Here is a 16,905-nt window from a genome sequence, read left to right on the forward strand (position 1 = left end):
ACAGATATGACTATTAATTATCCTGCTTTGGGAGTCGCTGCTTAGCATTTTAAACAGATTTCCCTGTAAGGCCAGCCCAATTTATCTGCAAACTCGGCCACTTTATTTAACCAATCAGCACTGAGATTGAAGCCATTAGCCGTGCATTTACCAGAGCTGACAAGGTGAGAACGTCTGAGTGATGGAATCTGAGGGGCAAACCCAAATTGAAACTTTTATGGAGCCAAAATTCTCAGTGACCTTTAGGTTTATACGAGGAATAATCTAAATCATCTAAACGTCCTTCTTTATACGAGAGGACTGTAAAAAGACAGCAGTCCAAGCGACTGTGCCAAGTGACAGCTCAGCGACCGTGTCAGGAGAGCTTGGATGGTGCAGATGGTCCTGAACTTTCGCTCAACTCTTGGCAGGATGTGCGGCAGTTGATGTTGTGTTGGCATTTGCTGCTGAGTGTGGCACATGTGCTGACTGTCCGTTTTGTTGCAGGTGGGGGTTGCCTGAGCCCAGAGCACCTTTTTAAGGGTGTGATCACATGCTCGGTTTGTTTTGTTGGGACGGGACGGACCCGGGTGGAAACGTGTTTTGTATTCGGTTCATTTAGGGCAGGGATACTCAACTTGCTTTGCCCGGGGGCCACTTTCGTGAAATGATAGAAGGCCAGGGGCCAGTTAATAAACAAACAATATACATTTTTCTGTAGCGGATTGTAGGTTTTTGGGGTGTCAGCCAGAGTTTAGTCTGACAATGTTGTGCACACCGGATAGTTAGTTAGGTTAAGTTAGTTAGGTTAAGTACGGTACATACATAAGTGCCTGGGTAGCGAGCAGACAACAGTATTTGACAATTTAGCAGCTAAATCATAGATTATTGAAAGATATTCCATATTCCAGACTGAAATGCTATAACAGAAGTGGAGTATTGGCCAGAATGACATGAACATTTGGACACTTATTCAGCGGGTATCTTGCATGTTGCGTTCAGGTGCACTGTAAAATAAAAATAAAAATGTGTTGCAATCTATCACGGGCCACACAGGGTAGTGGCAGCCTGGAGGTTGGGGTGGCTGTGCTGGGTGTGTATGGCCAGGAGAGAGGCTCTTAGCCTGGGTAGTGGCCCGTGGGCCCAAGTTGAGTATCACTGATTTAGGGTCACGCTGCACAATTGCAAGGGAACCAAGGCTTGTAAATAAAAGTCCAGTGGACTCACAGGTAGCTCATTTAGCTACTGGTTTATTAGGTTGGTAGTGATCCTGCCAGGTTAGAGATTGGTGGCAGGAAGAGAGACAGAAAACATATCCAATGCCAGCCCTTGTAACTAAACCTAAGCATAATAATAAATAAGCACTAAACGGGGGATAAAATGGGATAAAAAATCGGGAAAAAAATATTGAAAAAAAATAAAAATAATAATAATAATAATAATAATAAACTTGATCGCTGAATATGATCATCCGTTCAGACTTGGCTTCCTGCCCTCTGTTCATTTTAGTGCGTGCATAGAGGGCCTTTTGAAGCGTTTTCTAAAAACGCACTTACGTTCCAAAAGTCATAAAAGTGATTAACATTTGTGAAGATTATATCCTGCTGAAATTCGCACTCCCATACACTTTTGTTAACCACAGACCTTATTTTATGCATTTAAGTGAAATCCCCATTCTAAAACCCCATTCACTTTTCCCCTGACGAACCCGGAAGTATACTTCCAGCCTCATTCCTGCGGTGCTCTATTGTGCTAGGCTTTGGAAAAGGAGTCCGCATAAAGAAGTTCACTTAACGCAAACAAACCCTCCACACCACTCTTAAAGGAAGGCGTTGTCGGTTTTCAACCCGCTTTCTATCATTATAATCTCGGTAATATAAAGCAGATGGACAGTGTGCTTACCTTGTGTATGTTTTCTGCATCGAGAAATCCACGTTTGACTGCCTGCAGAAACTCCGCCCCCGCTGGTATGGGTCATTAACGGTCGTTAAGGTTCTGGATGCGATTCTCCGCGGATGTGCGCATACAGAGAAGATAAATAGAAACAATAACAGCCGCCCCTCGGGCCACATCTGTTCACTTCCTGTGCCGAATGATGCGTTTTGCATCATTCTGGACACGGAAGTGCTGGAATAAAGTGCTGTGCTCACGGTGCAGGAAAACATGAAGGCTGCCCATCTGCATAATCACTAGTCGTGTTTCCATTACCCTCAGAAATGCGCAAAATCTAAATATCGCAATAGAAAGTGGGTAATGGAAACACGTCAATTTCGAAAAACCTCCCAAATATCGCAAAAAGTTTTTGCGCTCTCATGAGGTGGTTTTTCAGACGTGTCGATATAGCAGTTTATCGCAAAAGTGTAATGGGAACACATTTTTCGCATTTGCATGTCATGTGACCCATCTTCTCCTTTGGAAACGGAGCGGAAAATGAAAGGAAAATGAGGGAGAAAGGGTTCGATAAACCGTGGCAAAACCTCCGCAGCAAGTGGAAAACTTTTAAGCAACGCTACCTAGCAGAAAGACGAGTGTTGTGCAAAAGCGGAGCTGGGGAAAATAAATCATGTTTAATGACAGAAATCGGTCCATGGTGACAGGCTGCCTGTCTGTGTGCGCGCAGTTGTAGGCTACCTTTTTTCCTCTGCCTCTCGCGCTCACTGCATTCACTGCAGCCAGCAACATGTTGACACTCATTTTCTTTTGAATTGATAATCAGGCTCGTTTATATGCGTTGTAACTTCATGTTGTGATTTGCATTGAGCATGCAGGGGACGGGATTTGGGGCAGATCCCCGTGCGTAATCACTGTGGCAGCTGCTGCAACGGGGAAGTGCGTTCAGGTGTGTGCGCCGTCACTCAAACTCAACTTCAATGGAAACGCCTACAAGTCGCAATTGTACATTGTCGAAGTTGTAGAAATATCGCAATTATTTTGCGAAAAACTGTAATGGAAACACAGCTTCTGACATTGTAATGATACAAAGCGGGTTGAAAAGCGACAACGCCTCCCTTTAAGTATACGTGGTGCGAACGCGCCCTGAGCTCCCATTTGCCGAGTCCCATTGGAAATGAGCCAAACCCTAAAGAGGCTGTCAATCAGAGGCCATGGCTTGATTAGCCCGTCACAATAGAAAAGCATTGATATGCCGTGTATGGCATTGTGGGTAGTAGTACAAACAGTCTGCCTGTCATGTGATAGCTGAGTGATGTATTAATGTGTATGGCCATGCAAATACAGCAGAGTGAGTGACAGCACTGGAGTCTACAGTAATGTGTTCGCCGCATTGTCGCTACAATGCGAGCTGAATAATGCAGAGGAGGAGATCGGCTCACCACGCTGTATTTACTACTAGACCCTCAGAGTGCGTGCATACACACAGCTGCATTATCTATGTAGTATATGTTTAAACATGAGGTGTATGTTACAGTATGGGTGTATCTACAAATGTGGACGATGGATTGATAGGTGCAGAGAGAGAGAGATAGAGAGGTGGAGAGAGAGAGAGAGAGAGAGAGGTGCAGAGAGAGAGAGGTGAAGAGAGAGAGAGAGAGAGAGAGAGAGTAGGAGGAAGAATCTTCTCTCATGATTAGCTGTCATGAGAGATGATTGATGGCTCGACCTCTGAAGTCTTCTTCTCTGTAATGTTTTAGTTATGTTGTTTTTCCACTCCGAGTGTGCTACTCGTGTGTGTGTGTGTGTGTGTGTGTGTGTGTGTGACTATCTCCACAGTAGCATATATCTGTGTGCATGTCAGAGTAACACCTCCTCCTCCTCTTCCCCTCAAAAAACATGTCACTGCTGGAGCCTTTTTTCAAAGTGGCTCCCTGCCAGTGTGTGGCTCACTCTGGATTGAGGAGGACACTTCTGCAGATGTTGTGATGAGTTTCTGTGCCTCCTCCCCTCTGCGTCTCTCTCTCTCCCTCATCTCTCTGGACCCCCTTTCCATCTCTCTTTCATCCTCTTCAACCTCGAGGACCTCTCCTCTCCTCTTTCATCTCCTGAATTTTGTTTCCTACAATCCCATTTCCTCCTCCTCGAACGGCTCACTCGTACTTTACTTTGCTTTGCTGAAAATGTGAAATCTGGCCTCATGTGACCCGATCGTCAATATGCCACACATGTAAAAACTATACTGTAAAGATGGACGTCATACAGTAGGTTTGTGAAGAGCAGTTTAGAAGCCAAAAGACTGGGTTTACGATCGAGCGCCACCTCGTTGACATTTTTTGGAGCCAGTGCAGTCAAAGCAAGCCTGAGAGTCTACTATTGGTCCATAATCGTTGACCTGTTGATCACTGGACAGATGACCTGTCAATCACTAGGAAAATAACGCCATTTCAATCATGAGGTTTAACAAGAGACTTTATTTAGCAAATGGCATGCATGGCAAGTACTTTGGCATATGACTCTCCTCTTTAGGCGAGAGGGCGGCATCTATTTGGGCTAGAATAGAGAATCCCCCCTGGGATTCTTCAGGAGTCAAGACTTGTTGGTGGTGGACTTGGGAGATGGGTGGGGTGAAATGACAGCTTCAGAGGATGGTTTCAGGGGGAATGAACAGCCGTGATGCCAGCTGCTACTATGATCCGCCAGAGTGGGGGGTGACGTAGAACCCTCGCTATATATACTAGGATGAACTGACGATGACTGACGTCATGACTGACGTCATGAACTGAGGACAACTGATGTCATGACTGACGTCATGCTTGGGCTTGACTGACGTCACGGGCTGATCAGGTAATACAGATATGACGGCCTCTCTCTCAGCTTGAAATTTGGTATGGAAACCTCACTTTATAATCGTTATATCCTGTTAATGACACAAGTAGTTTTATGTTGATTGAGGTTGATTGAGGTTGATTTGAGGTTGATTGAGGTTGATTGGTTGATTGAGGTTGATTGGGTTGTGGTTCCTTTGACTTGCATGGAGTTGGGCCGGGTTTGGAGTCTTTTTGGAGCCGACCTCTGTGTTGGGAGATTTGCTGGGTCAAAACACGTGGATCTTTCTGAACACATCGTGTCATCACAGGAGATTCTATTATGCCAGCTTTCAAATCATTCAAGTTACTCATACTCCTCACCCCCCCCCCCTCTCTTCCCCCTCCCTCTGTCTTTCCCCTCCATGTCTCCCTCCCTCCCTCCCCCCCTTCAGGTGAGTGGGATCAACGCGGCGATGAGCAGGAAGCGTGAGCAGCGTGTGCTGTTCATGGTGGTGATCATGGTGACCTGCTACCTGATGTGCTGGCTGCCGTACGGCGTTGTGGCCCTGCTGGCCGCCTTCGGGCCCCCGGGCCTGGTGACGCCCGAGGCCAGCATCATCCCCTCCATCCTGGCCAAGACGAGCACGTTCATCAACCCGGTCATCTACATCTTCATGAATAAACAGGTGAGAGAGGGAGTGCCAATGCCTTTCATTTTCCAGCGTCACAGTCTTCTCCACTGTTTTCAACATGATTTGATACAAGGGTGACGAGCATGCTTGCTTGTGTGATGCACCGTGATGAATGTGCCTCTTAATGACCAGACCTGCAATACTGGACAGAGACAGAGAGGGGATAGTGCCTTGATATTTCCTCTATTTCATCCAAGTTTCCATCTCAGCATGTTTCAGGTCAGGCCGGACAAATCTAACGTTGTAATGACCTAGACATTTCCATTCATGTGAGTCTAACCAGGTACCTCTTCTAGGTACTTTCCGGTGTTGCTTGTAAACACAGAGGGGGGGGGGGGGGGGGGGGTATCACCTTGAATGTATCAATTGTTTAGAACTTGGATAATTCGGTCCAAATGAACCTTGGACCAGGCTCACTTCAGACAAGATGATAAATCAGTTTGGGATTTCTTGTGAATTCATATTTTGCTCTATATGACTTTATTATATTTCATTTTAAGTTTCCAGTCAGAATATGAACAAGTACGAAAATTAGAGTCACCTTTGTTGCCACAGTAGATACAATCTGATGACATATGAGGAATTTGACTTGTTCATGTGGCCAGAGGTTTTGGTCTTGACAGACCTCAGCCTCTTGCCGAACCTCTCAAGAACACCTAGAGCTGTTCCTACTACTATTAGCACTACTTCTGCTTTTACCATTATACTGTAGCTGCTGAGCTTACAATCCAGAAGGTTTGACTATGCACGCCTAAAGTATATGTTGATGCTTCAATGCTCTGCAACACGTATTATCTCACTCTTCTTCATTAGATTCATGGTCACACATTCTTGAAAGTTCAACATTGCAGTATAGAGAAATGCAATTTAAATGCATGGTTGTTGAATAGAAGTCTATTACACGTTGAGTGGAAAAGAGAGACAAGAGACAGACCCTTCTCATTGCTCTTTTGGCCAAAGGTCAGAGGTCCGAGAGCCAGGAGCCAGGATGAAAGCCAGGAGCCGGGATGAAAGCCCAGAGGCAACCTGGCTTTGGGAAGCGGATCCTCACGTCAGACGTGTTTCATCAGTCATTCCCTGTGTTGTGCCTCTAGCGGCCGGGATGTGGTGTACAAATCAGATTACGAAGCAACCGAACATATAACACCAAATAATTGATTCGAGGCCAGGGGGACACGAAGCCTTTTTATCCAAATAATTCATCACGGCAGACCTTGAAGTGTTGTCACGCATCAGCTGCTTGTTATTTAATTCATTCCTTCCACAGGCCAGTGGAAACAATGTTTCTGTTGAATGATTCTGTCTAAGGCTTTTCATTTAGGAGGTTTGTGTCCAGAGCCGTGCTCAACATGGATCCAAGGTTCTCTTTGTTGAAAATGACATTAGGCTATTCCCCGCACTGTCCTGTGGTTAAAACAGAAATAATGAGAGCAATTGCTAAATATCAACCAGTACTTGTACTTTTGCAGATATGACAATACTAAGGCCATGTCCACACGGAGACGGAAGCTATCTTTTTTTTTTTCGTTTCAGAAAAGTTTTCCATAAACATGGAAACGTTTCAAGAAATGTGTGTATCCACATGAAACCACTGAAACCGCTGTAGAATAACAGAGAAAGACAATCTCGTCAATAATGGCATACAACCTCTAGGGGCGCACAGTCTATAATGTGTATCTCACTGTAGCAGCAGCTTAAACCCTTGGCTTTGCAGGGAGGTTTGCCATGTCGATGAATAAAATTATTAAACCTACAGTATACAGGCAAATGCAGAGCTGTTCAGCAGGGCTGATGGTCTCCCTGTAGCCTACAATATAGAACGTTAACTATCGGTGACATTCCTGATATCATCCACTTCCATGATCTTTAGACATGTTGCAAACACATCCCAGCGTATTGGCCGCTCCTGCACATCACAGCACAGGCTAAATGATGCAACATAAATATACATTATATAAACTCATGGCATAAATGTGTTTTTATTGGAAAAAGTCGCGTCAAGTAAGCTAAAGTCTTGTTGGAGTGGACACGAGCGGATATCACAGACATCACAGTGCAACCGCGTTCCTCAAACCTCTCACTTCCCTATTCACGTTGTATTTACGAGGGCTATATATAGGGCAAGAGAGTATGTTGGTTACACTCAGGGTTTAGATTTCATTTCATTTCATTTTGTCCAATATTAAAATATTCCAGAATTGCATGTTGTATTAAAAATAAATATAATTTCTATCTAACACGTTAAGCCTGATTTTGTTTGTGTTATTGTAAAAATGTAGCCGCCGCTAAGCCTTCTGGGAAATATCCGATGAAGGGAGGGGAGGGGTGGATGGGTAGAGTCAGCTGTGTGGAGCCCTGAGGATGTTGTAGGCTACACGCTGTTCTCCGTGTCCACTTGTTGCTGACGGTGGTAATAGAGGAGCATTATATTTTGCTGCAAGATCCCCACTGCTGTAGCACGAGATTGTTATTGTTGCTGGTGGAGAGAGGTGGGGCTATGGCGTCATCGTTTCAGGAAAGATGCGTATGGGTTGTAAACACGGAAATGCAAGGGTGGCGTCTTCAGATTTAATCACTCTGGGACCCGTTTTGAAAAATTAGCGTATACGGCCAGAACGTATAGTCCCAGAACGCGGTTCCATCTGGACGAAACGGCTATATGACAAAAAACTTTAGCGGATACACCTAAAGTCGTCTCCGTGTGGACATGGCCTAAGAATTGGTGCAGTTAATGGACAAAAGCTGCAGATCAGCCAGGCCAAGCTGGAGCTCAGACAGAAAACAAATGAGGAGAAAAACAAAACAAAAAAAAGTCCTCCCAAAAAAAAGTCCTCCTCGTATTTTTGGAATAAAATCTCGCATTCCCAATTGTGGCCCCAGAAGGACACTCGTTTAGGTAAAGGTTAAGTTATGAAGTATTGGTTAAAGAGATGCTAAACCCCAAACCTAAATGTTTGAATCCTGACACTCTGACACCTGATGGTGAAGATTCAGGGGTGTGTGATGTCACCACTTGTTGTCCTCTATAGAGGGGGACGTCACAGACGCCCCGAGACCAGCCAATGCGGGGAGGTCCAGGCAGCAGGAGGTCCAGAGCACTGCTTTTCACCATTGGGTGTCAGAACTTCACCAAACATTTAGGTGGGGTTTAATTACGCTTTTGAATAATTCCTCAGTAAATGTCAGGATTTTGACCTGCATTCCTCATCAACACTACTAAATTCTCATATACATTGATTCTCACCAGAAACAAGGCTAGGTCGGAACCTAGTATAGGGCCGGCTAAAATATAAAGCATTCACGAGCATCGGCACTCAAATCGGCACACAAATTGGACTGGACAAAGCCATATAGGGCCCGCTTGCGCTGGCCAAAAAGTGGAAAAACGGTTTAGTATCTCTGTAGCCTCAAAGTGAAAACTGCATCAGCAATTAATGTAAGCAGTTTTACCTCCACAAAGGATAAACACTCCTACATTTTTAATCTTTAGCAAATGGCAGTGGCTTAAGTGGGATAATACAGCCGGAGGTCTCTGTTAAACAATATTAATGGCCTCCATTTTGTGACCTTGTGGTGGTACTTCACTGATGGGGGGGGAGTCTTCCAAACAATTGAATAAAGATGCAAATGTTGTACTTCCGCCCACTAATGCTAATTGCTTTGTGATACAATTATTTTTACTTTATTTTTATTCATTATCTACACAGCATCATGTAAGCCATCCACATTATCAAGAGTAGGCTTATTGCAACATTAATTCTGGCTTCATGCTTTCCTTTTTACTAATGTAATGTAATTGTTTTTCCACACAATTTCCAACTGTAATCTCTGTTCAACATACAGACAGAACACATTAAACAAAATATATGAGCTTTGTTCCTAAATGAGTCCAGCATCTGAGGGGGGGTGAGGGGGGGGAAATAATGGTTACAAAATGATTAATAGCACACATTTTGTGAAGGATAGCTCTGTAGGCAACTTATGTTCTTGGATAACAAATGATGATACAGTAACTTTTACAGACCGCGGGGGACTCAAACGTGACTTTTTGTTCATTCTCAGGTTCAGGCATTGCACGACTTAAAATGTAAAAGGTGTTTTGTTCTTCTTTGAAACGTTGTTCATCATTATGACAAAAAAAAGAACAGAAGATAGGATCACTAGTTTTACTTGCATGGGTGTTTTCAGGAACCATGAAAGCATCTTCTCGGATTCCCCATTGGGGCCTGCATGGGCGAACGGACACTTTTCTAAAACTCTCCTCAATGTTATCTGTGTCATCTCTTGAAGCACAAAATGCTGCGTAAGCGTTTAGAGACATTCACTTGAAATTCAAATGGATTTTATGGGTGATATATATGAATATGTACTGTAAATATGAGAGGGAATTGTGTCAAGTTATTGTCCCCAAAGTCGTTTCAAGTGGAATACTTTGCTTTGCAGTTCTAACTTTCCTCTGGAGATGCGAAGGCCTCCTCTCCTGTCCTGCCTGTTTCAGGCTCACACTCCGCTCCTGCTCAAACCTACTGACCTTACGGAGACCTTTTTAGTCCACTCATCATCGTCCTCATCAGGGAGTGAGAGAGAGAGAAAGGTAGAGAGAAATGTGGGCGCGAGAGAGACACCAAAATGTCCTGTATGTCATTTTCAGTCTTCAATTCCTCCCAGCCCATTACTATGGAAACTGTGAGTTGAGGCGAGTTGAAGACTAAAAATGCTGTACAGATACAAGTAGCAGCTGGTGTGTGTTTGTCCCGTCAACAATCAGCGGAGGTAACGGCCAACTGGAGGAGGCTTAACTGGGCCCACAAGGCCGGCCATTACGGGTAAGTCTGGACTGAATGTGTGCTGTTTTTTCCCTCTGCTCTGATTACATGAGGGTCGTGCTAAGAAAATGGTTGCAAATGAAGCAAATAAAAGGAAAAAGTGTGGGAGCCTAATGGTCAAACAGGACTTATACAACATTATTGTTGCCCCATAAACTGCATGCTCATATGCCATCTCTCAGTGGATTTGGGCTACTCCCCCCCCAAGGCTGAGGAATAAACAGCCTTACATTTTACATGCAGTTAATGGAGCAGGATTATTTCCCATTTACCTTACCTCAACCATTACCGGCCTTAATTAAGAATCGCACAAATTGAGAGTATCGGCCCAAGCGTCTGATTGATCAAGTGCTTCAGCAGTAATTAAAATACCGTGGCCTCAATCTTCAGTTGGTACTCCCAGCCCAAGGCCTCCCTGCATCAAATATGTATACTATACTGTTTAAAGGTTGAATTGCTTTATGTTATGTTATGTTATGTTATGTTATGATATTATTATTATGTTATTATTTGTAATTTTTCATCTTTTCCTTTAGTCCTGTGGTGTAGGCAGGGTACAGTATGTCATTTGGCTGTGGTGCGCCACAAGCCAGTTTGCTTTTTGAAAGGTCAATGATGTTATTACAAAAATCCATCTTATACAAACAGCTTTATGGTGTTGTATCTATAATTTTTTTTGCTTGATATTTTTAATACTGGATTTGGTACTGGACAGTGGATAGATGAAGTGTTTTGTTCCTAACTGAAATGTCCATAAAAATGACACTCTCACAAACTGATACTCTTACACAATGATTGATAGCATAACTTTTTAAATTGACTTCAACCCTTTAAAAATGACAAAATATAGTAATTTCAAAGATAGCAGGCAACTCAAGTGTTCGGTTGACAAAATGAAAATTATATGCTTCTTTCAATTATACTATTTGTCTTTTCTGCTGAAATGCTTTTTCAGATCAGATGCAATTTCTTAGAGATATTGAATGATGTACTTCAGCGAATGTCTTTTTCCCCCTCATCCAGAATACATATCATTTTTGACTAGAACACGTCAAGCTTATGAATACATTCCTAGTGATGAATGATGATGACACAGTAACAATTTGGTTGGAGTGTGCCTCTTCACCAATCACAGTGCCTGTATCATATGACAGCCAAAGCAACTACACAACTATAACCGCTATTCATTTCATTATCAAAATTAGTATAGAATAGACTTAATTAATTAGAGCGCATCTTCTCTGATAATCTAATTAATCTGATCTGTAACATGAAGAGGCATGGGCTACATTTACATCACAGGTAATTACATTGAGAACACGCCAAGTCCCCATTGATTAGTTGCTGTGGCTAACGTACTCATTTATAGCAGTGCATTCATCAAAGCAGGTGACTGATGTCGAGTCAGTCAATCAGTTGGGCTACAACATGCTGTCATATTGTTTGATATGTAATGGGGGGAAAAGGATCCTGGGGGTGCAGTTGGGAACAAACTCAATCATTTGCTGTCCTCGCCTAATCGTCTTTCAGGTCATGGTGCTGGTAGATAACGGCTAGTAACGCTCTCTCTGAGATCAGTATTTTTCCACTTTATGTTACAATGTCATCACCGTGTTCATTCATTTCCATACAAACCTTCTAGTCAGGGCTAAATGCATTCGTGACATTTGGGGGGGGGGGGGGGGCATTTAGGCAGATTACTTGATAGTTGCAATGGCTTTATGTTTATATGATTGGCTTTTTAATTGGAAAATCAAACATTACCTACTGTACCACAACACATATTTTAGGAGCACGAGTTCTGTGAGGAATTGTCCGGTCAGGCGTCTTGGTTGACGCAGCCTTTCGGGCTCTGTGTTTCTGTATGTTTCACGAGACCATTGACCTATGGCCTGGGTCTCTTGCGCTAAAGCCTGTCAGAGACTTGTTGAGTTGGCTGGCGTTGGCGCCCCCTGTCTACAGGTGGGGGGTAACGCTATTTTTTCAAGCCTCTTTGGCCAATGAGAACTCTTCTGTCTCACTGAAGAGCTAGAAGCATCACTGCAGATCTCTCCCACACCCATGCTTCAGAGGGCATTGCCATCAAGGGCTCTATTTTTGTGACAGTGCATGGCTGGTGTGGCTTAAATTTGCACCATCCAAGTGGCTTTTCTTGTTTTGTTTGTTTTTCTCGCCTGTGATGTGTGTGCATCAGTGTTCCGCAAGTTCACACTTCACAAGCGCTAGCTCAAAGTTCAGCTCACACAGATTAAAATGAACTAGTTCACGTTCATAGTTCACAATTTTGAATTTTGAACTAAGTTCACATTCCCGAAATATGAGCAGTTCACCTTCATTCATTTTTTTTTTGTTTTTAAGATGCTCTGAGCAATGGAATCACCAATATTGCAGACAAAGTCGCAGCGGCTCCTGCAGGTTGGCTCTCCTCTCTCCTGCAGCTCACCGGAGCTGTGGAGATGAGTTCTGAAACCAGACTGATTGGCAGCAACATTTACTGCACGAGTGTCAAGTCAGCCAGAATTTAAAAGGTCTTACGGTAATTTACTATTCATTTTGAGTAATGGTTTACAGCCATACATGTATGTAATCTTAACATCACAATGAGTCATTTGCTGCAAGGTTTGCTGTTTTGTTTCTTGTAATACCTTTCTTTCACCCCAAAGGTGAGAATTTGAATGCCTTTATTCTGAAAGTAAATTGCGCTATTTCAGTTGCTAGTCTGGCTAACTGTCGCTGTCTTGACACAGCCCCAAAACAGGCTCAGGTCCATTTGTGGAAAACATCCATATCATGTTACCACACACACACCACTGTGTCTCTGCGGGCAAGAGAAGAGAAGCAGAGAGACAGAAGCAGTGCGGTGAAATGACAGCAAAGCCTGTTTTTTTCTCTTATGTAAATTACCATACGCATGTCAACACAATGGGCAATAATCAAGGTCAGAAAAGAGAGAAGAGCCCTGTTGACTCCCGCAGGAGTGAACATTCCTCAAGCAGGAAAAAATGCGACATGACATTTTTCATTTGAACTACACTCACGTCTTTCAGGCTACACCTTCTCCTCTGTGGCTTATTTAAGGTGCCATATTATATGCACAATTAGTAACTGAAATGTTCTGTTCCATCAGCAAATTGTCAGAGCGCCGTGGCACAGAGCGCACTGCTTTTAAAGCGAATTGGTGATTTGATTGGTCATGATTGCAGGCCCATCACACCTATATTCCCCCTAATCCAGCTGCTGTGCAGCTGCTCCATCTCACCACATTACCAAACATCACTTGTCACATCCTGTGTGCTCCGCTCGCACTGTACATCATTGATTCATGAAAATAGAGACCTAACTGCAAGGTACATGGGTGACTGTGTAAATAAGGCGTAGCAGCTACAGTATGTAACATTATGGTCTTTTTGCTTAATTCCCCAATGAGGAAACAGTTGCCACCTGACTTTAGTGCAACCTGCGTTGCTCTCAGTGTCAACTTGAAAACACAACATGGTACACATGGAAAAGTTGTGATTCAGGCTTAGGGAAGCTTGGGGACAAGAAGAAAACTCCCCAGGATGTTCTTCCCAGGTCTGGTGGTACCTAAACCCTTTTGGTGCCTTCTGAAATAATTGTGGAAACAATTCCGTCTGTCAAAATGCACCTTGCTAAAAGCAAGAAAATAATCCTGATGAAACGCGTATCTTTAAAAGCCACAAAAAAGAATGCAGATGAAACATGTATCCCCAGCACCTAAAGTGATGCAAAACTAAGATTGCAACCGAAGCTTTGTAAAGTCCAACAGCAAAATCATTAGCTTCTCACTAGCTATTTAACTAGACTGACAAGCAGAACCACAACAATCTGTTGTCCCGCGGGCGTTTATCCACTCCAGGAACCTGGATAGATGTGTTTGCTGAAGCCTATAAAGTTGGCAGGATTAGTGTCAATAGCTTCCCTCATCAGGGAAATTAGACCCTGCAGCAGGAAATCTAGAATCTACACTGCATGTAGGACTTGACTGTACTAGCTATTGGCTACAGCATGAGGAAATTACACACACACACACACACACACACACACACACACACACACAAGGTCTGCAGTCTTCGCAGAGAATTTGTGAGGCAATCCCAAAGGAGGCGGAGATGATTTGCCATTCCGTTCACATGTTGGTGCGTGAGAAAGAATCATTATTTTTCTGGGTAAATCTCTCAGACTATTAACTTTTATATTCCGCTCTGTGGGCTCCAGATACTTCACAACATCGGGGAGTTTATTAAATCGAATTAAGTTGCATGAATGTCAGATGCAAAGGTAGTGGGCTTGACTGCTGATGCCTCGTTGACTCCCTTCATTTGGATAGAACTGAAGTGCCTCGATTGCGTCGATTCTCAAGCCCCTGGTGGCAACGCTGCAAAAGTTCTGAAAATGTCATGAAGAACTAAATTAAAAAAGTAGTAGTTCCTCTCCATTTCAGCATCTATCCAACTCTGTAGTCTGGATATACATAACCACGTATTGAATGTGAAAAATCGCCGACCCCTCTATTCGTCTGGATTGTGCACAAACAAAAGAAAACGTGATTGAAATGCTGAAGAATTGTCTCATTTGTGTGTACAGTCGCATAGAAGCAGGAAAGAAAAGAACATACCGAATCGTGGCAGACAGCTTCTGCTTTAAAAAATAGATGAATGCCTCGTTGTTTGAGATGATGCATGACCCTCCTGTCGCCCTCCACAACCCATAGACCTTCAGCCCAGATCCTGGAGGCATCACCCAAACCAGATGTGACCGGTCTGCAGAGCCAACTCCAACCTCTTCTCTCCACAACACTCTGCCACTGCTTCTTTCTCTCTCTCTCTCTCTCTCTCTCTCTCTCTCTCTCTCTCTCTCTCTCTCTCTCTCTCTCTCTCTCTCTCTCTCTCTCTCTCTCTCTCTCTCCATCCTTCTGTCATGATTCATCCATGTATCTGTCACTCCCTACGCCTCTCTCTCAAACTAGTCTTGATGCCTCTATCTCTATGCCAACTTCATCCTCTACCTTGTCTGCTCTCTCGCTCTCTCCCCCTCTCTTCCATCTTGCCAGTCTTCCGCAGTGTGTTGTTTGGACAGCCGGAGGGAGAGGGCTGTGTGTGTGTGTGTGTGTGTGTGTGTGTGTGTGTGTGTGTGTGTGTGTGTGTGTGTGTGTGTGCATCATTAGCACCGCAGAGTGTTGATGGTCGTGTCTCTTTGCACCTCCTGCTAAACTTGACCCCTGGATGACCTTCTGGGCGGATGTGTGTATGGCCGATAGTTACACCGGGAGGAGAAGATTGGGTTATGACCTGAGGCATCTCTCTCACTCTCTCTGTCTCTCTCTCTGTCTCTCTCTCTCGTTCTTTCTGTCCAGCAAGCATTTCACTTACTGACATGCAGCAGGTGGCCATAGTTCAACCTCAACCCAAACGTGCACAGAATTCTCACGGTAACAAAATCATATAGAACACCTTTTGGGAACTGTTTTGAACGGGTTTCACTGATCGCCCCGGTTTACAAAACGACGCAGGTAGGAGCTGCTGTATAGACGACTCGTGATGTCATCTCCTCTAACTGTCCTTGTAATGACTAGTATGTGTTTTAAACATCGGTGCAGGCTCTCTGTCTTTGTCTCCCTCTCTCATTATCTGTGAGTGAATTAAACTTTGTTTCCCGCTTTGACATGCTTTCAAAAGTGTGCGTCTTATTAGCGCGCTATCCCCACTTCGACGAGACATGCCGAGAAAGGGACTTGGGTTTCATCGTCTCTTGCATCTCCTGAGAAAATGTAGTAGACTATAAGTATACATGAAACTCCTGAAGTATACTAAGTACACTACGTTTACTCAAGGGAGGCGACTTCAGAGTGCACACTGACAGGAGTTTGGGGAAGGGTAATCACTGTAACTCGTGGTCTCTGTTCAAACGATGCCGTTGTGTCGGCGCATATGTGTGCGTTCATATGTGTTTTTGTCAGTGTGTGTGGGAATGCCTAGAATTTAAACGATATAGCCAAATGCCCTGAATGCATTGTTATGCTTTCAACCTGCTCCTGGTCTCCTCAATTATTCAGTATCTTCCTATCTGTCTATCAACCTGGATACCTGGGCTTTGAGCCGGGCAGCACAGGAAGTCCAAGTTGTGTTGAGGTCGGCGTGAAACATTGATCTGCATGAGGTCAGAATCCTGGGATTTCCAAATCCGTTTCTGGGAGTGAAAAATGTATCCAGGGTCCATTGACTATTTATTCTACCTTGACAGCTGCCATCTACAGTACATTTATGCTTTCCCTCTGCGCCTGGGAGACAGCACCTCTCCTTTCCCCCAGAAAGTGTTTTGATGTGTTCTGATGCCGGATTCTTGGAGCTGGACGGAATACATTATTTGTGGGTACTAGTGTGAAGGATTGTGTTGAAGAACTTTGTTACAAGTTCCAAATTGATCAAATGTATAAATGACATACTCATCAAGGGAAGAAGAATTTGAATCAAGCATTTGAAATGTGATCATTCCATTATTATTCTGGCTTATTGATCGTGTTTTACATCACTGTCACAAAGACAACTTGCCATTTTCTATTTGCTGCTATACGATGGGAAATGATCATTTTAGCTCACAGGCAATACTAGCTAACTAGGTCTGGCATTCAGCTTACTCGTTTGGTTACTGATTGAGTAGCCTACTGTACCACATCATCACTCCAATAAA

General features: G+C 43.8%; 1 protein-coding gene across 1 annotated transcript in view; it reads left to right on the forward strand.

Annotated features, from left to right (window-relative positions):
• Positions 1-16,905, forward strand: part of LOC310796783 (vertebrate ancient opsin-like) — a gene marked incomplete at both ends in the record, with an annotated part of 72,566 nt that overhangs the window by 52,815 nt on the left and 2,846 nt on the right. Inside the window, one exon of the mRNA XM_083659017.1 lies at positions 5,132-5,365. Coding sequence (XP_083515143.1) covers positions 5,132-5,365 — 234 coding nt within the window. The remainder of the gene's footprint in view (positions 1-5,131; positions 5,366-16,905) is intronic.

This window comes from Poromitra crassiceps, assembly GCF_964638095.1.
Source record: "Poromitra crassiceps genome assembly, chromosome: 23".
NCBI classification, from domain to species: Eukaryota; Metazoa; Chordata; class Actinopteri; order Beryciformes; family Melamphaidae; genus Poromitra; species Poromitra crassiceps.